Source organism: Nerophis lumbriciformis, linkage group LG21 (assembly GCF_033978685.3).
Source record: "Nerophis lumbriciformis linkage group LG21, RoL_Nlum_v2.1, whole genome shotgun sequence".
NCBI lineage: Eukaryota > Metazoa > Chordata > Actinopteri > Syngnathiformes > Syngnathidae > Nerophis > Nerophis lumbriciformis.
Genome location: NC_084568.2, coordinates 2,092,501 through 2,118,555, shown reverse-complemented (window position 1 = coordinate 2,118,555; position 26,055 = coordinate 2,092,501). Strand labels below are relative to the sequence as shown.

General features: G+C 42.2%; 2 protein-coding genes across 3 annotated transcripts in view; both read right to left on the bottom strand.

Annotated features, from left to right (window-relative positions):
* Positions 1-3,733: 3,733 nt before the first annotated feature.
* Positions 3,734-16,159, bottom strand: polr1f (RNA polymerase I subunit F). Its single transcript, XM_061983216.2, has 4 exons — positions 15,818-16,159; positions 11,296-11,437; positions 7,570-7,778; positions 3,734-5,089 (listed from the first exon to the last, which is right to left on the bottom strand). The coding sequence occupies exons 1-4, from the start codon at positions 16,153-16,155 to the stop codon at positions 4,507-4,509; spliced, it is 1,272 nt and encodes a 423-aa protein (XP_061839200.2). The 5' UTR covers positions 16,156-16,159; the 3' UTR covers positions 3,734-4,506.
* An 8,783-nt stretch (positions 16,160-24,942) lies between these two features.
* LOC133621424 (transmembrane protein 196) overlaps positions 24,943-26,055 on the bottom strand; it is a 28,846-nt gene continuing 27,733 nt past the window's right edge. For both annotated transcript variants that reach the window (XM_061983482.2, XM_061983483.2), the window contains exons 4-5: positions 26,042-26,055; positions 24,943-25,089 (exon numbers count right to left, since the gene is read on the bottom strand). The exon at positions 26,042-26,055 is cut by the window's right edge and continues 105 nt beyond it. In XM_061983482.2, coding sequence (XP_061839466.1) covers positions 25,018-25,089; positions 26,042-26,055 — 86 coding nt within the window. In that variant the 3' untranslated portion in view covers positions 24,943-25,017. The remainder of the gene's footprint in view (positions 25,090-26,041) is intronic.

Genomic DNA, 26,055 nt, shown 5'->3' with positions numbered 1-26,055 from the left:
ATCCGGGCCACGGATCATGAGAAATTATAACACGCAAATGTGCCGTTGTTGAGTGTCTGCGCTGTCTAGAGCTCGGCAGAGTAACCGTGTAATACTCTTCCATATCAGTAGGTGGCAGCAGGTAGCTAATTACAGGTCAATTTATACGACAGTGCAAAGATGAGTGACTGGTGTGCTTGGTGGCAAATTTTATTTCAAAATACAACCGGACTGGATAAAACTGTTACCTAAATCTGAGCAACTAAATGTAGTGCATTCAAGTAACACTTATAAAATGCTTATGGACGACATTTTCACAATAAAATGTAATTTGTGTCCAAATATCGGGGTGTTTTAAGTTAATTTAAAATATGCAAGCAGGTAATAACTGTGATTATTCTGATTTTAACAAAGAATCATTTGCCTTTTGCAAAAAAAATCCCTGAAAGGTCTCATTTTAAAATGTTATTGACGTTGCTTTATCATACTTTTTAATCACATTTTCACAATAAAATTTAATTTGTGTCCAAATATCGGGGTGTTTTAAGTTAATTTAAAATATGCAAGCAGGTAATAACTGTGATTATTCTGATTTTAACAAAGAATCATTTGCCTTTTGAAAAAAAAATCCCTGAAAGGTCTCATTTTAAAATTTTACTGACGTTGCTTTATCATACTTTTTAATCACATTTTAATTGTATCTTTGTTGTCTCCCCTCCACTCTGTAGCACTTTGAGATTCCAGACACATAAAGAACATTCATTATGTTTGCATACCTGCCAACTTTTGAAATCAGAAAAACCTAGTAGCCAGGGTCCAGGGGCCGCAGGCCCCGGTAGGTCCAGGACAAAGTCCTGGTGGGGGTTTCAGGCTTCGCTCCCCGACGCAAAATGATTATTAGCATTCAGACAGGTTAAAATGTTGCTAAAACCATCACTTTTCTATCAGTCACAGTGACTTTTCAAAACAAAAATATTACAGCAAAAATCATATGGGTTGATTGACATGTTTATTCTGTAAGCTAACTTCAATAGTTTGAAATTATTTTGACAGTTAATGCCAGTTATCCTGTCAACTTTTCACAAGACTTCAATTTGTTAATTGAAAGTATAAACAGTATAAACACTTTTTACAGTAAACAAATGGTAAAACAGTACTAAACAATTCCATTAAAAAAAAAAATTGGTGTCATTATTAACTTTCTGTCCAAGCTTGTATAATCTACTGCCTTGTTCAATTGTAAAAAATATTCTGTGCCTAAAATTCACATTTCTATCACAATTATCATACTGTAAACATGGTAAGCTAACTTCATTAAAATGAATAGTCCTGTCAATAGCATGGAATTACAATTCAAATGTAGTTTTTTTGTAAGCCTTTCAAAAGAATTGAAAATATGAAAAATTAATGAAAATTAATTGAAGCCATCAGACACTTGAAAAGTGGCACATCACATCTCTAATGTAATCATTTTAACTTTAACAGAAATAGCACTGCAAAAATATTAAGGACATACTTCTGTATTTTGGTAGTTATGCTGTCAACATTTAACAAGATTTCTTCAACTTGGACTTGAAAGCATAAATAGTATAAACACTTTTAACAGTATAACAGTACTAAACAATTCCAATAGATAATATTGGTGTCATTACCTTTTTGTGGCTAAAATCCAAATGTATTCTATCAGATTGATCACACTGCAAAAATGATATGGTAACTTTATGATAAGTTTACTTGAAGTGGCATAAAACACTGAAAGTGATTGTTCCTATAACCCCTTTGTTTGAAATGTTTGTTCCACTTGTGGCAGTCGGGCACCAGCATACCGTCTTTGACAACTTGAAGTGGCATAAAACACTGAAAGTGATTGTTCCTATAACCCCTTTGTTTTAAATGTTTTATGCCACTTCAAGTTGTCAAAGACGTGCTGTGAAATACAGCCGACAAGATTGCGCACCAAACACGAAGCAAGGACAAAGCTCATGCATGGTGCAGGAGAACAAAGGACTTCTTTCATTTAAGGTTTGTGATAAACCATCAAACTAATTCGTTAAAAGGACTCTATAGTAATATAAAGTGAGTTTTTCTGGACATTATCATGCAAGAAAAGTTTATTTTTGGGACCGCGATCACCGCGTAATGATTTTTAAAGGTTGCATTACAAACATTTAACTGTCCCATGTGATCAGCCAGTGCGATTGGAAGTCCATGCTCAATTATTGCCTCCGTAAATAAAACTTCGGCATTTATCACATCCAAAGAATCTGTTTGGGCGACGAAAAACGTTGAAAGTTTTCCACTTGTATCGCTAGCAACGGCATTAGACTTGTGTTTTTTTGTCCCAACGTGGTCTTTTACATCGCTAATTCCTCCGTGTCCGATCGAAAAATCTTGTCTGCACAAGGTGCAATTCGCGTAGTTTTCACCCTTTTTGGAACGGATAATTATTCCCGGATAGGCTTTTGAATATTCTTCACGGAATGACTGCAGTTTTCTTTTCGGTTTAAGACTCGTTAGCGATTTTTCTCCGGCTGATTCCATGATCGTTCGCTCGTTTGGAAACAATGGGCAACTGGTGCCTCGTGCTTGGCAGCGGTGCTATAAATAGCCTCGCGCATGGCATTCGGAATGGCTCGATAGGAAGTTACGGGAAGCAGTGTCGATTGTCATTGTTGTTACGCGATTTCGTGAATAAAACTTAAAAAAAAAAAAAAAAGTTTAATTAATGAAAAACCGTATTTTTTATCACCGCAACCGTAACCCGGAATAGGTTGATGAAAACCGTACTAATTACGGGAAAACCGGAGTAGTTGGCAGGTATGAGTCTGTGATCTATAACTTGGCAATATAGTAACCCTTCAGGAAATGCTTAGTTGACTTGTTAAAGCACTGCTTTTGTGTTTGTTTTAGGCTGTGGTTTTATTTTGTAGGTGTTATGACGATGCAATGTATCAAGGTTTGTGTCTTTTTGGTTCCATAAGGAGTATTATTTGTAATATTGCATGAAATGTGCTTATGGGTAGGCCATAAGGGTTCAGTTCCACATGTTTTTTCCCCAGTTGTTTACTTGTGTATGATTTGGTCCTGATGGCTTCATCTGGCCAGGATCTTCAGCTCTCACTGGATCGGTTCGCAGCTGAGTGTGAAGCGACTGGGATGAGAATCAGCACCTCCAAGTCCGAGTCCATGGTTCTCGCCCGGAAAAGGGTGGAGTGCCATCTCCGGGTTGGGGAGGAGATCTTGCCCCAAGTGGAGGAGTTAAAGTACCTCGGAGTCTTGTTCACGAGTGAGGGAAGAGTGGATCGTGAGATCGACAGGCGGATCGGTGCGGCGTCTTCAGTAATGCGGACGCTGTATCGATCCGTTGTGGTGAAGAAGGAGCTGAGCCGGAAGGCAAAGCTCTCGATTTACCGGTCGATCTACGTTCCCATCCTCACCTATGGTCATGAGCTTTGGGTCATGACCGAAAGGACAAGATCACGGGTACAAGCGGCCGAAATGAGTTTCCTCCGCCGGGTGGCGGGGCTCTCCCTTAGAGATAGGGTGAGAAGCTCTGTCATCCGGGGGGAGCTCAAAGTAAAGCCGCTGCTCCTCCACATCGAGAGGAGCCAGATGAGGTGGTTCGGGCATCTGGTCAGGATGCCACCCGAGCGCCTCCCTAAGGAGGTGTTTAGGGCATGTCCGACCAGTAGGAGGCCACGAGGAAGACCCAGGACACGTTGGGAAGACTATGTCTCCCGGCTGGCCTGGGAACGCCTCGGGATCCCCCGGGAGGAGCTGGACGAAGTGGCTGGGGAAAGGGAAGTCTGGGCTTCCCTGCTTAGGCTGCTGCCCCCGCGACCCGACCTCGGATAAGCGGAAGAAGATGGATGGATGGATGGATGTTTACTTGTGTGACAATGGGTGATTAAGATATCATGGAATTGAAAGGAACATCAAGTGTTGGCTCATAGTGGCAACGCGATGATCAGGAGTGAAGGATGAAGAGGCGGCGATTTAAGTGCGTCTTCTTATCTCTCCTGTTTAGGCGGCTCCTGATAAGCTCTTTGCGCCGCACCACTAATTAGACTCCCTGCTGAAAGGCAGGATTTGTGTGTGTGCGCACGGAGGTAGGAGGTAAAGAAAACATCTTTAGGCTGTCTCTCGACGCTTCATCACTTGACACTCACAGGTCAGCATGAGACTGTGAAGATTATCTTGTCATCAGATTTCGGGCATTAATGAGAAATAAACGTGTTTTTTTTAATGTCAGTATATATTTATTTTGCATATTCTTTGAGGGCTATCCGGTCATTTCACATTAGTCCTTAGAAAACTGTTCAAAACTCTTCTTTGGACCGGCAGTGATGACGTGATTTTGTTTTGTTTTGCTCAAGTTAGATGGGAGTTACTGTTTTTTACTCACATGAAAAATGTCTTTACTTGCAGTCTTGCGCCCCCATCTGGTCAAAAGAGGGAATAGCATTACTGGGATGCTCCTGGCTGTTCGTCGTGAAGGCATTTCACAAGTTTCCTGAGCGTGTTTCTTCACACAACGTCCCTTTTCCTCTTCTTGGATTTTGGTGAACTTTGACTCAAACCCGGCAGGACTTCTTCGCTCTCCGTTTTGTGTTTCCTCTTTTTGCTGGGCTTGTCACTAAGGTAACCGCTGGAGTCGCTGGCGTGGATCTCAGGGGGAGAAATCTGAGCCTGCTCCTCCTCCTCTTTTATTCTCTTCTCCTTTTTCTTCTTCTTCTTACCAGGTTTGCCGCAGTTAACATCAATCTCTGTCCTGTTGGGCTCTAATGTGACATTACTGTCATACTGCATTATTTCCTCTTCTGTTGCTTCTTCTTTGATTTTATCTTTCTTCTTTTTCTTCTTCTTCTTCCTCTCACCGAGTTCGCTGCTGTTTGCCTCATCCTCGGTTCTGTTGGGCTCTGGAGTGGCATTGTTGTCATGTTGCACTAGTTCCTCTTCTTCTTCCTTTATTTTCTTTTTCTTCTTCTTCTTCTTCTTGGGAGAATCTTCCACGGTAGATTCTTCAGTAGGTTCTGGTTCTTGTCGCTCAAGTTGGTTAAAAGAGACACCCAATTCTGAGTTCTCAGCCATAGCCAAGAGTTCTTGAACCCTGAGATAGAGCACACATTGATCTTTGAACACCAAGCTTAGGAAGAAACACCATCATACTTGCCAACCCTCCCGAATTTCCCGGGAGACTCCCGAATGTCAGTGCCTCTCCCAAAAATCTCCCGATTTACAGCCGGACAACTATATTGGGGGCGTGCCTTAAAGGCACTGCCTTTAGCGTCGTCTCTCACCTGAAAAGGAGACTATTATATACAGGTAAAAGCCAGTAAATTAGAATATTTTGAAAAACTTGATTTATTTCAGTAATTGCATTCAAAAGGTGTAACTTGTACATTACATTTATTCATTGCACACAGACTGATGCATTCAAATGTTTATTTCATTTAATTTTGATGATTTGAAGTGGCAACAAATGAAAATCCAAAATTCCGTGTGTCACAAAATTAGAATATTACTTAAGGCTAATACAAAAAAGGGATTTTTAGAAATGTTGGCCAACTGAAAAGTATGGAAATGAAAAATATGAGCATGTACAATACTCAATACTTGGTTGGAGCTCCTTTTGCCTCAATTACTGCGTTAATGCGGCGTGGCATGGAGTCGATGAGTTTCTGGCACTGCTCAGGTGTTATGAGAGCCCAGGTTGCTCTGATAGTGACCTTCAACTCTTCTGCGTTTTTGGGTCTGGCATTCTGCATCTTCCTTTTCACAATACCCCACAGATTTTTTATGGGGCTAAGGTCAGGGGAGTTGGCGGGCCAATTTAGAACAGAAATACCATGGTCCGTAAACCAGGCACGGGTAGATTTTGCGCTGTGTGCAGGCGCCAAGTCCTGTTGGAACTTGAAATCTCCATCTCCATAGAGCAGGTCAGCAGCAGGAAGCATGAAGTGCTCTAAAACTTGCTGGTAGACGGCTGCGTTGACCCTGGATCTCAGGAAACAGAGTGGACCGACACCAGCAGATGACATGGCACCCCAAACCATCACCCAACCATGCAAATTTTGCATTTCCTTTGGAAATTGAGGTCCCAGAGTCTGGAGGAAGACAGGAGAGGCACAGGATCCACGTTGCCTGAAGTCTAGTGTAAAGTTTCCACCATCAGTGATGGTTTGGGGTGCCATGTCATCTGCTGGTGTCGGTCCACTCTGTTTCCTGAGATCCAGGGTCAACGCAGCCGTCTACCAGCAAGTTTTAGAGCACTTCATGCTTCCTGCTGCTGACCTGCTCTATGGAGATGGAGATTTCAAGTTCCAACAGGACTTGGCGCCTGCACACAGCGCAAAATCTACCCGTGCCTGGTTTACGGACCATGGTATTTCTGTTCTAAATTGGCCCGCCAACTCCCCTGACCTTAGCCCCATAGAAAATCTGTGGGGTATTGTGAAAAGGAAGATGCAGAATGCCAGACCCAAAAACGCAGAAGAGTTGAAGGCCACTATCAGAGCAACCTGGGCTCTCATAACACCTGAGCAGTGCCAGAAACTCATCGACTCCATGCCACGCCGCATTAACGCAGTAATTGAGGCAAAAGGAGCTCCAACCAAGTATTGAGTATTGTACATGCTCATATTTTTCATTTTCATACTTTTCAGTTGGCCAACATTTCTAAAAATCCCTTTTTTGTATTAGCCTTACACAATATTCTAATTTTGTGACACATGGAATTTTGGATTTTCATTTGTTGCCACTTCAAATCATCAAAATTAAATGAAATAAACATTTGAATGCATCAGTCTGTGTGCAATGAATAAATATAATGTACAAGTTACACCTTTTGAATGCAATTACTGAAATAAATCAAGTTTTTCAAAATATTCTAATTTACTGGCTTTTACCTGTATACCCGGCGCCAATTCAAGGAAATACGCACTTTTTTGTATTGGATGTTTATCTTTATTTTTGCACATTTTAAAGCAAAATAAGCAATACTTTTACTTTTGAAATGCTTATAGTATTGCAGAATATTAAGATTTGCACTGTATGTATATTTTATATTTGCACATTAAAAAGCAAATAAGCTACTTTTAATTTTGTTAAATGTTACACGTTTTAAATGTTTACATTGTTACAGAATATTTTGTCATGTTGTTGTCAATGTTGACTGAGTGGCCATACTTCTTTTTTTTTTGGTAAATAAAAGCCATGCCTTTTGAAAAAAATGGCCTACCGGTACATTTATTTTTTCATCTTCATTTTAAATAAAAAAAAAAAATCGGTAAAAGGAAAAATAATCTATAGATTAATCGAAAAAAATTATCTATAGATTAACCGATTAATCGGAAAAAATAATCTACAGATTAATCGATAGAAAAATAATCGTTAGCTGCAGCCTTAATATATATATATATATATATATAAATATGTATATATATAAGAAAAACTTTAATTTTAGTGAATTCCAGCTATAAATAAACTCCTCCCCCTTAACCCCGCCCTGCCCACCCTCCACCCCCCCATCTCCCGAATTCGGAGGTCTCAAGGTTGGCAAGTATGAACACCATTTATGTACACACATACGTCGCTCTCTTCAGTCTTCCTCTTATTAGCAGCACTCCCGCAGTGTCAGCATCAAGCGCAGTCACCTCGAACTTCAGCTCAGCGCCAATCCTGGGCCCCCCATCCCTCCAGGTTTCCACGGGAACCAGGTTTGGCCGGGGGATGCTGGCGTTGAAGCAGCCGTGCACCAGGCAGCCCACGTGACTCACACCCAGTTTGTTTACCTTTCCCTGGGGAGGCAAAAACACAATTACCGTATTTTTCGGAGTATAAGCCGCACCGGAGTATAAGTCGCACCTGCCGAAAATACATAATAAAGAAGGAAAAAAACATTAGGCAACTTTCATAAACTATGAAAAAAACTGCGACTTATAGTCCGAAAAATACGGTACATGAAAATATCCTTATTAGGACTGTCAAAAGTATTGATACCACGCAAAAAATACATGGATTCAGTCTCGTCACTACCAAATACCGAACAATATTTTTTCCTCTGCGAGCCGCAACAATATATTTACTTATTTGTGGAAGCCTGTCACGAAAGCAGATTTTGGCGCCCATTTTGCTGGGTCTTCTTTGCCTTTTCTCCCTGTATTAAAGGGCGTACCTCAGGGTTCCATATTAGGTCCGTTGTTGTTTTCCACCCATGCAAATAATCTCTGTAATAATGTGTCGAATGCTGTGTTCCATTTTTATGCACAACCGTGGTATGAAAATTCCATATTGTTACATCCCTTACTGGGAGGTTATGAAGCACTGCTGTTCTTTTTGAATGTATAACAGCTAAGGCTGAAACGACGCGTCGACGTCATCGGTTACGTAAATACGTCGACGCCGTTTTTGTGCGTCGGCGCGTCGCATATTTACGTCACACTACTGTCATAGCGGAGCGCAAAGCAGATGATGCGAGCGAGGGGAAAAAAGCACGCCAAAAGTCGTCAAAAGTGTGGGAGTATTTCAATAAACGGCCTAATAATGTTGTTGTATGCACACTGTGTCGAGCGGAAATGGCCTATCATAGCAGCACAACGGCTATGAACGAACATTTGAAAAGAAAACCCCCGACAGCGTTCTTGCCATCACCATCAACAAGTCAATCGTCCGCGTGCGTATACGTTGTCATTATTACACAAAAACATGAATGTGTCATTTGTATCTGCGTTGTAAATTCATAAACTAAAGCACCGTTTGCTCTGAGAGGCGCGTTTGGCATGCCTGTTCAGTGTTTACAAAGACGCGCTCCTCTTTAACGCTGTGGAGAGGCGGCGGCGGCGAGCGAGCGGCGAGGCGGGGCGCGCCGGGAGCGACGCCGCAAGAGACAGGGGACGACGAGCGAGCGAGGAAGAGGAGCTGAAAAGCGAGGAAAGAAATAGAAAAGAGTTGGAAGAGAAAAGACTTTGTGTAAAATGAAAAGATTGTAAACCTGGCAAAGCCGTCTGGCGTTCAGTCTGTCGGTCCTGAAAGAACCCCACGGCACAAGACGTGTCACAAACGCTAACGTTAATTAGTTGTGCAAATACCTTTTACAACATTAACAGTTACATATACTATGTACAAACCAACAATTAACTTTCACTTTAATCATACTATCATTGTTGTGTTATTAAGCAAAATAAGCAATACTTGAAATGTTTACACTGTACACTTTTTTGTATTGGATGTTTAGCTTTATTTTTGCACATTTTAGCAAATAAGCAATACTTTTACTTTTGTTGAAATGTTTACACTTGTTACAGAATATTTCCGTTTTGCACTTTTTTGTATTGGATGTTTATCTTTATTTTTGCACATTTTAAAGCAAAATAAGCAATACTTTTACTTTTGAAATGCTTATACTATTCCAGAATATTAAGATTTGCACTGGATGTTTACTTTTATATTTGCACATTAAAAAGCAAATAAGCTACTTTTAATTTTGTTAAATGTTAAAAGTTTTAAATGTTTACATTGTTACAGAATATTTTGTCATGTTGTTGTCAATGTTGACTGAGTGGCCATACTTTTTTTTTTGTAAATAAAAGCCATGCCTTTTGAAAAAACTGGCCTACCGTATTTTCCGCACTATAAGGCGCACCTAAAAACCACAATTTTTCTCAAAAGCTGACAGTGCGCCTAATAACCCGGTGCGCTTTATTACGATTCATTTTCATAAAGTTTCGGTCTCGCAACTTCGGTAAACAGCCGCCATCTTTTTTCCCGGTAGAACAGGAAGCGCTTCTTCTTCTACGCAAGCAACCGCCAAGGAAAGCACCCGCCCCCATAGAACAGGAAGCGCTTCACCCGCCCCCATAGAAAAGGAAGCGCTTCACCCGCCCCCGGAAGAAGAAGAAAAAACGCGCGGATATCACCGTACGTTTCATTTCCTGTTTACATCTGTAAAGACCACAAAATGGCTCCTAATAAGCGATCCGGTTCATAAAAAGACGCAATCTCTCCATCCGCACACGGATTACTACCGTATTTCACAGCAACTGATATTCCTGTGAACCGCACTGTGGAACGGGAGCACGTACGGTGAATATTCGCACCACAGGGAATGAAGTCATCCTTCACTGTGGTTCTAGCTTGCCATGCTAACTTCCACTCATGGTGATATTCAAAAGGAAGACCTTGCCAAAAGAGACCTTTCCAGCCGGTGTCATCATAAAAGCTAACTCGAAGGGATGGATGGATGAAGAAAAGATGAGCGAGTGGTTAAGGGAAGTTTACGCGAAGAGGCCGGGTGGCTTTTTTCACACAGCTCCGAAGGCGAACACACCTTCACTAAGACGGGCAGACAGCCTCGGACGACATACGCCAACATTTGCCAGTGGATCGTAAATGCTTGGGCAGATATTTCGGTCACAACTGTGGTCCGAGCTTTCCGGAAGGCAGGATTCACAGAACAACAGCGACACTGACTCCCGATGACTTCTACGAGACGGAACCGGCCATTTTGGATCCCGTATTCGCCCAACTTTTCAATTCGGACACCGAAGACGAAGAATTCGAAGGATTTACGAATGAAGAATAACTTCAGAAGGTGAGCGCTATGTTTATTTTGTGTGTTGTGACATTAACGTTAAAGCAACATTATGTTGCTATTGTTCTACACCATTTTGAATTTTACTATGTTTGTGATTGCACATTTGCGTACATTTTGGGACAGAGTTGTTAGAACGCTGGTTTTCAATATATTATTAAAGTTTGACTGAACTATCTGACTGTTTTTTTGACATTCACATTAGCGCAGCGTTTTTTTGACATTCACTTTAGCGCAGCGTAGGCGCGGCTTTTAGTCCGGGGCGGCTTATTGGTGGACAAAATTATGAAATATGTAATTCATAGAAGGTGCGGCTAATAATCCGGTGCGCCTTATAGTGCGGAAAATACGGTACATTTATTTTTTCCTCTTCATTTTAAATTAAAAAAATAATCGGTAAAAGGAAAAATAATCTATAGATTAATCGAAAAAATAATCTATAGATTAACCGATTAATCGAAAAAATAATCTATCGATAGAAAAATAATCGTTAGCTGCAGCCCTAATAACAGCTACTAACGCAATTTAAGTTCTGTGCAAAAAGATGTTATCTTAAATACTTGACACATTAAAACACTTTTCAATAAAGTAGTGAATTTAAAAGTACATCATTTTAGATTTTTTTATTTGATCTTGGTATCAAAGAGGTATCGGTCTCAAGTACTTAAATGGTGGTATGGTGACAACCCTGATATAAATGGCCGTGATACGGTTATAATACTCACCAGCAGTCTTTGTCCCTTGGTAGGTTGGAATATAATGAAGTTGGCCTGGATGTCCATGTGGATGTAGCCGCTGTCATCATGAATGCTTCCTTGCTGGCCCACAATCCGTAAGTCGTCATAAGCTACGGGTACGCCTTCGAGGCTGCAAAAAGGGGATCGAACAATATATTATATACACAGTACAGGCCAAACGTTTGGACACACCTTTTCATTCACAACACAACTGATGGTCCCAACCCCATTGATAAAGCAAGAAATTCCACTATCCACCCTGATAAGGCACACCTGTGAAGTGAAAACCATTTCAGGTGACTACCTCTTGAAGCTCATGGAGAGAATGCCAAGAGTGTGCAAAGCAGTAATCAGAGCGGCGGCCATCCTACTCGTCGCGGCCTAGCCCTCGCGGCTCTCGCTGCCGGCGACGGCCGGGTATGGGCCCGACGCTCCAGCGCCATCCATTTTCAGGGCTAGTTGATTCGGCAGGTGGGTTGTTACACACTCCTTAGCGGGTTCCGACTTCCATGGCCACCGTCCTGCTGTCTATATCAACCAACACCTTTTCTGGGGTCTGATGAGCGTCGGCATCGGGCGCCTTAACCCGGGGTTCGGTTCATCCCGCAGCGCCAGTTCTGCTTACCAAAAGTGTTACGCGCCCCCGGCAACGGGGGTGGCGGGCAGGTAAGCTGCGCGGGCGGAGCGCGCGGAGTGACCCCTGTTACGAGCCCCCGGCCACGGGGGTGGCGGGCTCGTAAGCTGCTTACCTGCCGCGCGTGACGGCGGCCGCGGCGAAGGCGGACGAGGCGGGGTGTCGGTGTGGTGGGCGCGGTGGTGACCCTGGACGTGCGTCGGGCCCTTCTCGCGGATCGCCTCAGCTACGGCTCCCGGTGGGGCCCTCTCGGGGGAAGGGGCCTCGGTCCCGGACCCCGGCGAGGCGTCCCTTCTCCGCTCCGTAAAAGTGTCCATCTCTTTTTTTTTTCTTCTTCTGTTGTGGCATATGCTGCAGGCGCCTGCTCGTTTTTCGTATGTGGGTAACAACATTTAACTATGTATATATATTTCCCCATTGGTTTAACTGCCACCCGCCTGAATCTATTTAAAATCTAATTTTTTTTTATTTCAACCGCCCGACCCGACCCGCGGATAAAATCTAAAAAATTTTTTTATTTCAACCGCCCGACCCGCGGATAATCCGCGGACTCCGCGGTTGTGTCCGCAAACCGCGCATCTCTAATATATATATATATATATATATATATATATATATATATATATATATATAATAAAATAAATATATACATTGCTAGAATTCACTGAAAGTCAAGTATTTCGTATATGTATATATATATATATATATATATATATATATATATATATATATATATATATATATATATATATATATATATATATATATATATGAAATACTTGACTTGGTGAATTCTATCTGTAAATATACCGTATTTTCCGCACTATAAGGCGCACCTAAAAACCACAAATTTTCTCAAAAGCTAACAGTGCGCCTTATAACCCGGTGCGCTTTATTACGATTAATTTTCATAAAGTTTCGATCTCGCAACTTCGGTAAACAGCCGCCATCTTTTTTCCCGGTAGAACAGGAAGCGCTTCTTCTTCTACGCAAGCAACCGCCAAGGAAAGCACCCGCCCCCATAGAACAGGAAGCGCTTCACCCGCCCCCATAGAACAGGAAGCGCTTCACCCGCCCCCGGAAGAAGAAGAAAAAACGCGCGGATATCACCGTACGTTTCATTTCCTGTTTACATCTGTAAAGACCACAAAATGGCTCCTACTAAACGATCCGGTTCATAAAAAGACGCAATCTCTCCATCCGCACACGGATTACTACCGTATTTCACAGCAACTGAACCGCACTGTGGAACGGGAGCACGTACGGTGAATATTCGCTCCACAGGGAATGAGAAGTCATCCTTCACTGTGGTTCTAGCTTGCCATGCTAACTTCCACTCATGGTGATATTCAAAAGGAAGACCTTGCCAAAAGAGACCTTTCCAGCCGGCGTCATCATAAAAGCTAACTCGAAGGGATGGATGGATGAAGAAAAGATGAGCGAGTGGTTAAGGGAAGTTTACGCGAAGAGGCCGGGTGGCTTTTTTCACACAGCTCCGAAGGCGAACACACCTTCACTAAGACGGGCAGACAGCCTCGGACGACATACGCCAACATTTGCCAGTGGATCGTAAATGCTTGGGCAGATATTTCGGTCACAACTGTGGTCCGAGCTTTCCGGAAGGCAGGATTCACAGAACAACAGCGACACTGACTCCCGATGACTTCTACGAGACGGAACCGGCCATTTTGGATCCCACGCTTGCGCAACTTTTCAATTCGGACACCGAAGACGAAGAATTCGAAGGATTTACGAATGAAGAATAACTTCAGAAGGTGAGCGCTATGTTTATTTTGTGTGTTGTGACATTAACGTTCGAGCAACATTATGTTACTATTGCTCTACACCATTTTGAATTTTACTATGTTTGTGATTGCACATTTGCGTACATTTTGGGACAGAGTTGTTAGAACGCTGGTTTTCAATATATTATTAAAGTTTGACTGAACTATCTGACTGTTTTTTTGACATTCACTTTAGCGCAGCGTTTTTTTGACATTCACTTTAGCGCAGCGTAGGCGCGGCTTATAGTCCGGGGCGGCTTATTGGTGGACAAAATTATGAAATATGTAATTCATAGAAGGTGCGGCTAATAATCCGGTGCGCCTTATAGTGCGGAAAATACGGTACTCCTCCCCTCTTAACCACGACCCACCTCCCGAAATCGGAGGTCTCAAGGTTGGCAAGTATAATTTTTACACTAAACATCGCGAGTGCGCATGTGCATTCAGTAATGCACTTAAATTCCACCCAACCATTTACTACCGCTTGTCCCTCTCGGACAATTTAAAATGCACGAGTTGACGCCCCATAAATACACATTTTAAGCAGAGGTGGGTAGTAACGCGCTACATTTACTCCGTTACATCTACTTGAGTAACTTTTGCGATAAATTGTACTTCTAAGAGTAGTTTTAATGCAACATACTTTTACTTTTACTTGAGTATATTTATAGAGAAGAAACGCTACTTTTACTCCGCTACTTTTATCTACATTCAGCTCGCTACTCGCTACTAATTTTTATCGATCTGTTAATGCACGCTTTGTTTGTTTTGGTCTGTCAGACAGACCTTCATAGTGCCTGCGTTTCAACAAATACAGTCACTGGTGACGTTCACTACGTTCCACCAATCAGATGCAGTCACTGGTGACGTTGGACCAATCAAACAGAGCCAGGGGTCACATGACCTGACTTAAACAAGTTGAAAAACTTATTCGGGTCTTACCATTTAGTGGTCAATTGTACGGAATATGTACTGTACTGTGAAATCTACTAATAAAAGTTCCAATCAATCAATCAAAAATGTGAAGAAAAAAAGACCCTTTTTTTTATTTCAACCGTACTTCCCGTCAAAAGCCTAAAGACTGACTGCACAATTCCTGTCTTCACAATAAAAGTGCCGCTCCATCGCGCCTGTGCTTTCAAAATAAGAGTCTCCGAAAGCCAGCGCAAACAAGCTAGCAAGCTACGGAGTTTGCCGCCAATGTATTTCTTGTTAAGTGTATAAAAACGAATATGGAAGCTGGACAAATAAGATGCCAAAAACCAACCACTTTCATGTGGTATTGGACAGAAAGGAAGACTTTTTTTCTCTCTTCCTTTCGAAAATGTGGACGTTATCATCACTGCTGTCTGATTCCAATCAATGCAAGTCATCAGAATCAGGTAATACACCAACTTATATTCTTGTCTTCATGAAAGAAAGGAATCTATATGTGTTAAACATGCATGTATATTCATTAAAACACCTTTAACATGTAAACAAAAACGGCAAAATAAATAAATATAAATTATATACTGTATATATCAATGTATGTATGTATATATATATATATATATATATATATATATATATATATATATATATATATGATATGTGTGTGTATGTTACTCATCAGTTACTCAGTACTTGAGTAGTTTTTTTACAACATACTTTTTACTTTTACTCAAGTAAATATTTGGGTGACTACTCCTTACTTTTACTTGAGTAATAAATCTCTAAAGTAACAGTACTCTTACTTGAGTACAATTTCTGGCTACTCTACCCACCTCTGTATATATATATATATATATATATATATATATATATATATATGAAATACTTGACTTGGTGAATTCTAGCTGTAAATATACTCCTCCCCTCTTAACCACGCCCCCCGCCACCTCCCGAAATCGGAGGTCTCAAGGTTGGCAAGTATGATTTTGACACTAAACATCGCGAGTGCGCATGTGCATTCAGTAATGCACTTAAATTCCACCCAACCATTTACTACCGCTTGTCCCTCTCGGACAATTTAAAATGCACGAGTTGACGCTCCATAAATACACATTCTAAGTATGGAAATGAGACAACATTGACAACTTAGGTTGTTTACCGTGGCGAGTACTTGAGCAGCTCGGCCTCCAGCTCCCCCCGCAGACCAGACCGCTTCTTGTTCAGGTACCTGGGCGGCAGGGCGACGTGTCTCCGGTGGGTGTTCATGACCAGACACGAGTATGGCGCCGACAAAAGTTCGGAAGCGGCGGAGAAAGACGGAACAGAGCAGGAAACCTCGGGTACAAATCCCCCCACTACTGTGGACAGTTCTACCGCCGTCTTTTGAGCACAAGCGCCTGGAATTTGGCCTGACATTTTCACGTGTTGTGGGTCGTCTTCGGCGTGCTCCAAGTTCGCCATGTTGATTCCGAGGACCGGAAAAGGAACACGATTCATTTCCGGTTTGAGAAACACAACTGCTGAAATATATTTTCTCATGTACATATTTTGAACATGTATAAAAGGTTTTGTTTATTTTTATATTCCTTTTGTTGTCGTTTTGAAATACGTTTGTTTTGTATGTGAACTTATGTATCATACAAAGAAGGGGAAAAAAGACTCAACTGCTGGCAATTCGTTTGAAAGCCTATGGCTTTGCACTTTGTTTGTTATATTATATATATATTTTGCAACTGTTTTATGAATAAAGGTTTATAAAATAAAATAAATATATATAAAATAATTCGTTTTAAACGGGCTGCCCTCTGCTGGTTAGGAAAACCGGAAAAGGAACACTATTCACTTCCGCTTTGTGAAACAACAGCTGAAATATATTTCCTCATGTACATATTTTGGAAAATGTATAAAAGGTTTTGTTTATTTTTATATTAATGATGTTGTCGTTTTGAAATACGTTTGTTTTTTATGTGAACTTATGTATCATTCAAATACAGTTCCGGGGGGAAAAAAGACTCAACTTCCGCCGGCAAGGTTAAGAAAACCGGAAAAGGAACACAACTGCTGAAATATATTTTATCATGTACATATTTTGAAAAGTGTATAAAAGGTTTTGTTTATGTAACCGAGGCTTTATATGTCGCCTATACTGTACAAAATAACAAACACAGAGGCTCCAGTTTTACACGAGGACCACTTTATTTCGTTTGTTTTCAAAACTCCGCTCCACCACAACGTGTCACCACTTCCGCTCTTAACGCCTTCGAAATAAGAGCTCAAGGCATACACTGTATAATAGCTTATAACAGGAACTTAACATCACAAAGAGGCAAGTCCATATAAATAGGTTACATTTATTTTTATATTAATTTTGTTGTCGTTTTGAAATACGTTTGTTTTGTATGTGACTTTTGTATAATACAAATACAGTTCCGGGGGGGAAAAGACTCAACTGCCGGCAATTCGTTTTAAAAGCTTTAGCACTTTGTTTGTTATATATATATATATATTTTGTATTCTATTTTAGTTACTTTATTGAGTTTACAACCCCCTGGCTCTTTTTTGTACTGTTGTTTGTACTGTTTTTGTACTTATTTTGATTATCATTTCTCAACTGTTAGTAAATGTTGAAATTTATAAATAAAGGTTTATTAAAAATAAAAAAAAATTATAAGCAGAAACCTCCTAAAACAGTTGACTAAAAAGCGATCTTTTTGTATATCTCTGGTGATTTGAATAACCACAAATGTCATTTAAACACATTAAAGCATTACCAACAATATAAAAAAAAATTTAAAAAAAAAAAATATATATATATGTCTTAATAAGGTTATCCAAAAAATAGTGCTCGATACCGTAGTAGAGCGCAATATATGTATGTGTGGGGAAAAAATCACAAGACTATTTCATCTCTACAGGCCTGTTTCATGAGGGGGGGTTTCCCTCAATCATCAGGAGATTTTAATGGGAGCATTCACATACCATGGTTTATATAGGGCACAGAGTGGGTGGGTACAGGCTGGCGTAGGGGCGTGGTGATTGGCTCATGTGTTACCTAGGAGGTGTTTCCGTCTGTGGCGGCATGCTGATACAATTTCGCTGCGCTTGTTGAGGGATGACAGGTCTGGACGGTAAATAATAAACAGTTTCTCTTTCAAGCATAGGTTGCATCTTTTATTACCACTATTGTAAGGTGTGCTGGATGCAAGAATTTGCCATGTTATTGAATATTCAACATTATTGTCTTTGAGGTCCCAAATGTGTTTGCGGGGTTCTGTGGTATTCCGCAGGTTTTGGTTCCTGAAAGAAGCCTTGTGATTGTTCCATCTGGTTTTGAACTCTCCCTCGGTTAGTCCTACATATGTGTCGGATGTGTTAATGTCCTTGCGTGTTACCTTAGATTGGTAGACAACTGATGTTTGTAAGCACCCCCCGTTGAGAGGGCAATCAGGTTTCTTTCGACAGTTGCAGCCTTTGTTGGTTTTGGAGTCGCTCTGTCCGGGGGCCGACGGCTCATTTGCAATTGTTTTGTTGTGGTTTGAGATAATTTGTCGTATATTGTTCACACAGCTGTAGCTCAATTTAATGTTGTTCTTGTTGAATACTTTTCTTAGGGTGTTGTCTTTGGGAAAGTGTTTGTCAATCAGATTGAGGGATTTGTGTCCAATGTTAGTTGAGACGTTTTTGCTGTATGGGGGGTTGTACCAGATGATGTCGTTTCGTTTTCTGTTCTTTTTTGGCTGGTTTCCTGGCGTGGGTTCATAGGTGAGGGTGAAATTGTATCCGCTTTCATCAAGGGCTTTTTGAGCCGGCAATTCGTTTTTAACGGGCTGCCCTCTGCTGGTTAGGAGGACCGAAAAAAAAGGAACACGATTCACTTCCGCTTTGAGAAACACAACTGCTGAAATATATTTTCTCATGTACATATTTTGAAAAGTGCATAAAAGGTTTGTTTTGTATGTGAACTTATGTATTATACAAATAACGTTCTGAGACTCAACTGCCGGCAATTCGTTTTAAACGGACTGCCCTCTGCTGGTTAGGAGGTACAATTTCAGAGTGTTTGAAATGTAAACTCTTTCACAGCGTAAATAATGTTTTTAGCCGTACATTAGATATATTTTAGAATGAGCGAGTGTGACTTGCACTATCGTGTCAATTCAAGGTGCGCACTCACTGGAAAATCAATAGCTGCTCATTGATTCTGTATCATTCTCACCTGCAATGCCACGTTAAGATCATTAGGGTGACCTGAAGTGTGTGAGACACACACACACACACACACACACACACACACACACACAAACAAATACCAGCTTAACATTTTGGCAATTTTGTGAAAAGAGTCGTAATTTTACTCGACAAAAGTCACAGTTTTATAAGAAAACTTTTACATTTTGGCAATATTATAACAATGATCGGAATTTTACTTGGCAAAATTATGACAAAAGTCATAATTTTACTTGGAAAATGTCACTATTTCACAAGAACAAAAAAAATTGGCAATAATGTGATAAAAGTCTGTCACCATTTTGCATTAAATGGAATAATTTTACATAAAAAAAGTCATCATTTCACAAGAAAATATTGCAGTATTACAGAAACAGAAAGAATATGAGAAATTGTTCCCAATTTTAAAAGAAAAAAGTCGACACATTGGGAGAAAAAGACTGCTTTTAGTTCATTTTTTATTTATTGAATTTTTTGTTTATAATTGGTTTTTAAGCTTCATTATTTACTTCAAGTTATTACGGTGTTTACATATATTTTTTCTATTTTTTTTGGCCAAAGAGGGCGCTTTTCAATTTCTTACACACACTTGTTATTTCATATGTTGACCAGAGGGGGAGCACTTCAAATTTTTACACACACTTGTTATTTCATATGTTGACCAGAGGGGGAGCACTTCAAATTTTTGCACACCCTTGTTATTTCATATGTTGACCAGAGGGGGAGCACTTTTAAAAGCGACACACAGTCACTATTAGATGCAACGTTATTGGGACCATGATTTATGTCATCACTTGTTCACACCTCCTCGTATGGAAGATACTTTTCCTTCTTCATGTCTCAAGAAGGGTAGAAATACAAGAACACACACACACACACACACACACACACACACACACACACACACACACACACACACACACACACACACACACACACACACACACACACACACACACACACGAGCTTAACATTTTGGCAATTTTGTGAAAAGAGTCGTAATTTTACTCGACAAAAGTCAGTGTTATAAGAAAACTTTTACATTTTGGCAATATTATAACAATAATCGGAATTTTACTTGGCAAAATTATGACAAAAGTCATAATTTTACTCGGAAAATGTCACTATTTCACAGGAACAACAAAAAAATTGGCAATAATGTGATAAAAGTCTGAATTTTATGACAAATTTCACCATTGAATGGAATAATTTTACATAAAGTAATCATTTCACAAGAAAATATTGCAGTATTACAGAAACAGAAAGAATAAGATGAATTGTTCCCAATTTTAAAAGAAAAAAGTCGACACATTGGGAGAAAAAGACTGCTTTTAGTTCATTTTTTATTTATTGAATTTTTTGTTTATAATTGGTTTTTAAGCTTCATTATTTACTTCAAGTTATTACGGTGTTTACATATATTTTTTCTATTTTTTTTGGCCAAAGAGGGCGCTTTTCAATTTCTTACACACACTTGTTATTTCATATGTTGACCAGAGGGGGAAGCACTTCAAATTTTTACACACACTTGTTATTTCATATGTTGACCAGAGGGGGAGCACTTCAAATTTTTACACACACTTATTTCATATGTTGACCAGAGGGGGAGCACTTTTAAAAGCGACACACAGTCACTATTAGATGCAATGTTATTGGGACCATGATTCATGTCATCACTTGTTCACACCTCCTCATATGGAAGATACTTTTCCTTCTTCATGTCTCAAGAAGGGTAGAAATACAAGAACACGAACACACACACACACACACACACACACACACACACACACACACACACACACACCATGCAAACCTAATTGGACTATATGGCGCTACTGCTGTCCGTTGTCATGGTGACCGTGAACAAAAGGTGCTCGGTGTATTAGACTTTATTGGCAATCATAAAAATATGATTTTCTACCACTTGTCCCTTTCGGGGTAGCGAGGCGGGGGGGTCGCTGGAGCCTATCTCAGCTGCATTCGGGCGGAAGGCGGGGTACACCCTGGACAAGTCGCCACCTCATCACAGGGGGCCAACACAGATAGACAACATTCACACACTAGGGACCATTTAGTGTTGCCAATCAACCTATCCCCAGGTGCATGTCTTTGGAGGTGGGAGGAGCTTATTCCAAGGTGCATGTATTTGTAGGTGGGAGGAGCCTATCCTGAGGTGCATGTCTTTGGAGGTGGGAGGAGCCTATTCCGAGGTGCATGTCTTTGGAGGTGGGAGGAGCCTATTCCCAGGTGCATGTCTTTGGAGGTGGGAGGAGCCTATTCCGAGGTGCATGTCTTTGGAGGTGGGAGGAGCCTATTCCCAGGTGCATGTCTTTGGAGGTGGGAGGAGCCTATTCCGAGGTGCATGTCTTTGGAGGAGGTGGGGTGCATGTCTTTGGAGGTGGGAGGAGCCTATTCCCAGGTGCATGTCATTGGAGGTGGGAGGAGCCTATCCCCAGGTGCATGTCTTTGGAGGTGGGAGGATCCTATCCCCAGGTGCATGTCTTTGGAGGTGGGAGGGGCCTATCCCCAGGTGCATGTCTTTGGAGGTGGGAGGGGCCTATCCCCAGGTGCATGTCTTTGGAGGTGGGAGGAGCCTATCCCCAGGTGCATGTATTTGGAGGTGGGAGGAGCCTATTCCCAGGTGCATGTCTTTGGAGGTGGGAGGAGCCTATTCCCAGGTGCATGTCTTTGGAGGTGGGAGGGGCCTATCCCCAGGTGCATGTCTTTGGAGGTGGGAGGAGCCTATTCCCAGGTGCATGTCTTTGGAGGTGGGAGGAGCCTATCCCCAGGTGCATGTATTTGGAGGTGGGAGGAGCCTATTCCCAGGTGCATGTCTTTGGAGGTGGGAGGAGCCTATTCCCAGGTGCATGTCTTTGGAGGTGGGAGGAGCCTATCCCCAGGTGCATGTCTTTGGAGGTGGGAGGAGCCTATTCCCAGGTGCATGTCTTTGGAGGTGGGAGGATCCCCAGGTGCATGTCTTTGGAGGTGGGAGGGGCCTATCCCCAGGTGGATATCTTTAGAGGTGGGAGGAGCCTATTCCAAGGTGCATGTATTTGTAGGTAGGAGGGGCCTATCCCCAGGTGCATGTCTTTGGAGGTGGGAGGAGCCTATCCCCAGGTGCATGTATTTGTAGGTGGGAGGAGCCTATTCCCAGGTGCATGTCTTTGGAGGTGGGAGGGGCCTATCCCCAGGTGCATGTCTTTGGAGGTGGGAGGAGCCTATTCCAAGGTGCATGTATTTGTAGGTGGGAGGAGCATATTCCCAGGTGCATGTCTTTGGAGGTGGGAGGAGCCCCAGGTGCATGTCTTTGTAGGTGGGAGGAGCCTATTCCGAGGTGCATGTCTTTGGAGGTGGGAGGATCCCCAGGTGCATGTCTTTGGAGGTGGGAGGAGCCCCAGGTGCATGTCTTTGGAGGTGGGAGGAGCCTATTCCGAGGTGCATGTCTTTGGAGGAGGTGGGGTGCATGTCTTTGGAGGTGGGAGGGGCCTATCCCCAGGTGCATGTCTTTGGAGGTGGGAGGATCCTATCCCCAGGTGCATGTCTTTGGAGGTGGGAGGGGCCTATCCCCAGGTGCATGTCTTTGGAGGTGGGAGGATCCTATCCCCAGGTGCATGTCTTTGGAGGTGGGAGGGGCCTATTCCCAGGTGCATGTCTTTGGAGGTGGGAGGAGCCTATCCCCAGGTGCATGTCTTTGGAGGTAGGAGGGGCCTATTCCCAGGTGCATGTCTTTGGAGGTGGGAGGAGCCTATCCCCAGGTGCATGTCTTTGGAGGTAGGAGGAGCCTATCCCCAGGTGCATGTCTTTGGAGGTAGGAGGGGCCTATTCCGAGGTGCATGTCTTTGGAGGTGGGAGGATCCTATCCCCAGGTGCATGTCTTTGGAGGTGGGAGGGGCCTATCCCCAGGTGCATGTCTTTGGAGGTAGGAGGGGCCTATTCCCAGGTGCATGTCTTTGGAGGTGGGAGGAGCCTATCCCCAGGTGCATGTATTTGTAGGTGGGAGGAGCCTATTCCGAGGTGCATGTATTTGGAGGTGGGAGGAGCTTATTCCAAGGTGCATGTATTTGTAGGTGGGAGGAGCCTATCCTGAGGTGCATGTATTTGGAGGTGGGAGGAGCCTATTCCCAGGTGCATGTCTTTGGAGGTGGGAGGAGCCTATTCCCAGGTGCATGTCTTTGGAGGTGGGAGGAAGCCCGAGTACCCGGAGGGAACCCACGCAGTCACGGGGAGAACTGTCAAGACTTGGTCCTGGGAGTTAGCTTTTCCGGGATGCAACGGAAAGTTGACTCGGGCGAGACGGGAATGTGAGTACATTTTTTTATTGAAACACTAGAACTACAAAAAAAGGATCAAACAAAAGGCGGAGAATAAACTATGAAACCAAAATACTATAGCAAAAAAGTACAAATGAAAAGCACGCACAGTGGCGGAGAACAAACTATTAAAAAAACAAAAAGACTATAAACATGGAACAAAAACTTACTTTGACAAGGGACATGAAGCAGGATCTTAGAGGACGAAGAGTGTACAGAAGCGTAAATGTGGTGTGAGGTCGTCAGGACGAACAACAGAAAATGAATGAACTTAAATACTTATGGACATGATTAACAACAGGTGCGTGACTCAAAACAGGTGCGTGTACATGACAGGTGAAACTAATGGGTAAATATGGTGACAAAACAAAAGTGCACAAAAAGTCCAAAACCCAAAACGAACATGACCAAAACAAAAACATGATCACACAGACATGACAAGGACATGCAAACTCCACACAGAAAGAACCCGAGCCCGGGATCGAACTCAGGACCTTCGTGTTGTGAGGCACATGCACTAACCCCTGAAACACTAGAACTACAAAAAAAGGATCAAACAAAAGGCGCGCACAGTGGCGGAGAATAAACTATGAAACCAAAATACTATAGCAAAAAAGTACAAATGAAAAGCACGCACAGTGGCGGAGAACAAACTATTAAAAAAACAAAAAGACTATAAACATGGAACAAAAACTTACTTTGACAAGGGACATGAAGCAGGATCTTAGGGGACGAAGAGTGTACAGAAGCGTAAATGTGGTGTGAGGTCGTCAGGACGAACAACAGAAAATGAATAAACTTAAATACTTATGGACATGATTAACAACAGGTGCGTGACTCAAAACAGGTGCGTGGACATGACAGGTGAAACTAATGGGTAATATGGTGACAAAACAAAAGTGCACAAGAAGTCCAAAACCCAAAACGAACATGACCAAAACAAAAACATGATCACACAGACATGACAAGAACATGCAAACTCCACACAGAAAGAACCCGAGCCCGGGATCGAACTCAGGACCTTCGTGTTGTGAGGCACATGCACTAACCCCTGAAACACTAGAACTACAAAAAAAGGATCAAACAAAAGGCGCGCACAGTGGCGGAGAATAAACTATGAAACCAAAATACTATAGCAAAAAAAGTACAAATGAAAAGCACGCACAGTGGCGGAGAACAAACTATTAAAAAAACAAAAAGACTATAAACATGGAACAAAAACTTACTTTGACAAGGAACATGAAGCAGGATCTTAGGGGACGAAGAGTGTACAGAAGCGTAAATGTGGTGTGAGGTCGTCAGGACGAACAACAGAAAATGAATGAACTTAAATACTTATGGACATGATTAACAACAGGTGCGTGACATGACAGGTGAAACTAATGGGTAATTTGGTGACGAAAGAAAAGTGCACAAAAAGTCCAAAACCCAAAACGAACATGACCAAAACAAAAACATGATCACACAGACATGACAAGGACATGCAAACTCCACACAGAAAGAACCCGAGCCCGGGATGGAACTCAGGACCTTCGTGTTGTGAGGCACATGCACTAACCCCTGCACCACCGTGCTGCCCACAATTATACCATAACATATTCTTATTGTAATGTGTTGTTTGAAAGCGTTATTAAACATTTTATAACGCAGCCATCGCATTGGATCTCATTCGAGTGGACGGTGTACCTAATGTATTGGCCTAAACCACTTTTTTTTTGTTTTAAACCTCCCTCTTTACTGGCCGCACACATAAGCCTACTGTACATTCTGCAGCCATGCTGTCTTTATCTTAGCAAGCCATGAGAAGATGCAGGTCCCGTCGTCACGGCGACGCACTGCCGTGTCCGTTGTAGGAGATTTGAGGGACGCCGCTGCTGGAGTTGTCCAGGACATCCTGTTGAAAAACACAATGGAAGTCTTATTCCAGCGCGTATTTTCCGCACCATAAGGCGCCCTGGGTTATAAGCCGCGCCTTCAATGAACGGCATATTTCAAAACTTTGTCCACCTATAAGCCGCCCCCGTGTTATAAGCCGCATCTAACTGCGCTAAAGGAATGTCAAAAAAACAGTCAAATAGGTCAGTCAAACTTTAATAATATATTAAAAACCAGCGTGATGTGGGCGCGCATGGAGTCGTATATCAACATGGACGGAGCTGCGTGAAAAAAGCCACCCGGCCTCTTCGCGTAAACTTAAACTTACCTTAACCACTCGCTCATCTTTTCTTCATCCATCCCTTCGAGTTAGCTTTTATGATGACTCCGGCTGGAAAGGTCTCTTTTGGCAAGGTCTTCCTTTTGAATATCACCATGGGTGGAAGTTTCTGGCCATTCGCATGGCAAGCTAGAACCACAGTGAAGGACGACTTCTCATTCCCTGTGGTGCGAATATTCACCGTACGTGCTCCCGTTGTATCCACAGTGCGGTTCACAGGAATATCAGTTGCTGTGAAATAGTAATCCGTGTGCGGATGGAGAGATTGCGTCTTTTCATGAACCGGATCCCTGACGCTTAGTAGGAGCCATTTTGTGGTCTTTACAGATGTAAACACACAAAGGAAATGAAACGTACGGTGATATCCGCGCGCTTTTTCTTCTTCTACGCGGGCGGGTGGTTGCTTACAGTAGAAGAAGAAGCGCTTCCTGTTCTACCGGGAAAAAAGATGGCGGCTGTTTACCGTAGTTGCGAGATCGAAACTTTATGAAAATGAATCTTAATATTAATCCATATATAAAGCGCACCGGGTTATAAGGCGCACTGTCAGCTTTTGAGAAAATTTGTGGTTTTTAGGTGCGCCTTATAGTGCGGAAAATACGGTACTTCTTAAATGACACAAATGGTTCACCTTCTCCGTCATCT

Bases quoted from the DNA above. Each gene is read 5' to 3' on its own strand.
- polr1f (XM_061983216.2), bottom strand. From the start codon at position 16,155: ATGAATCGTGTTCCTTTTCCGGTCCTCGGAATCAACATGGCGAACTTG. The intron at 11,438-15,817 runs GTAAACAACCTA...CCCTTTTTGCAG, and splicing joins CTGCTCAAGTACTCGCCACG to CCTCGAAGGCGTACCCGTAG. The intron at 7,779-11,295 runs GTGAGTATTATA...TTGCCTCCCCAG, and splicing joins CCAAGGGACAAAGACTGCTG to GGAAAGGTAAACAAACTGGG.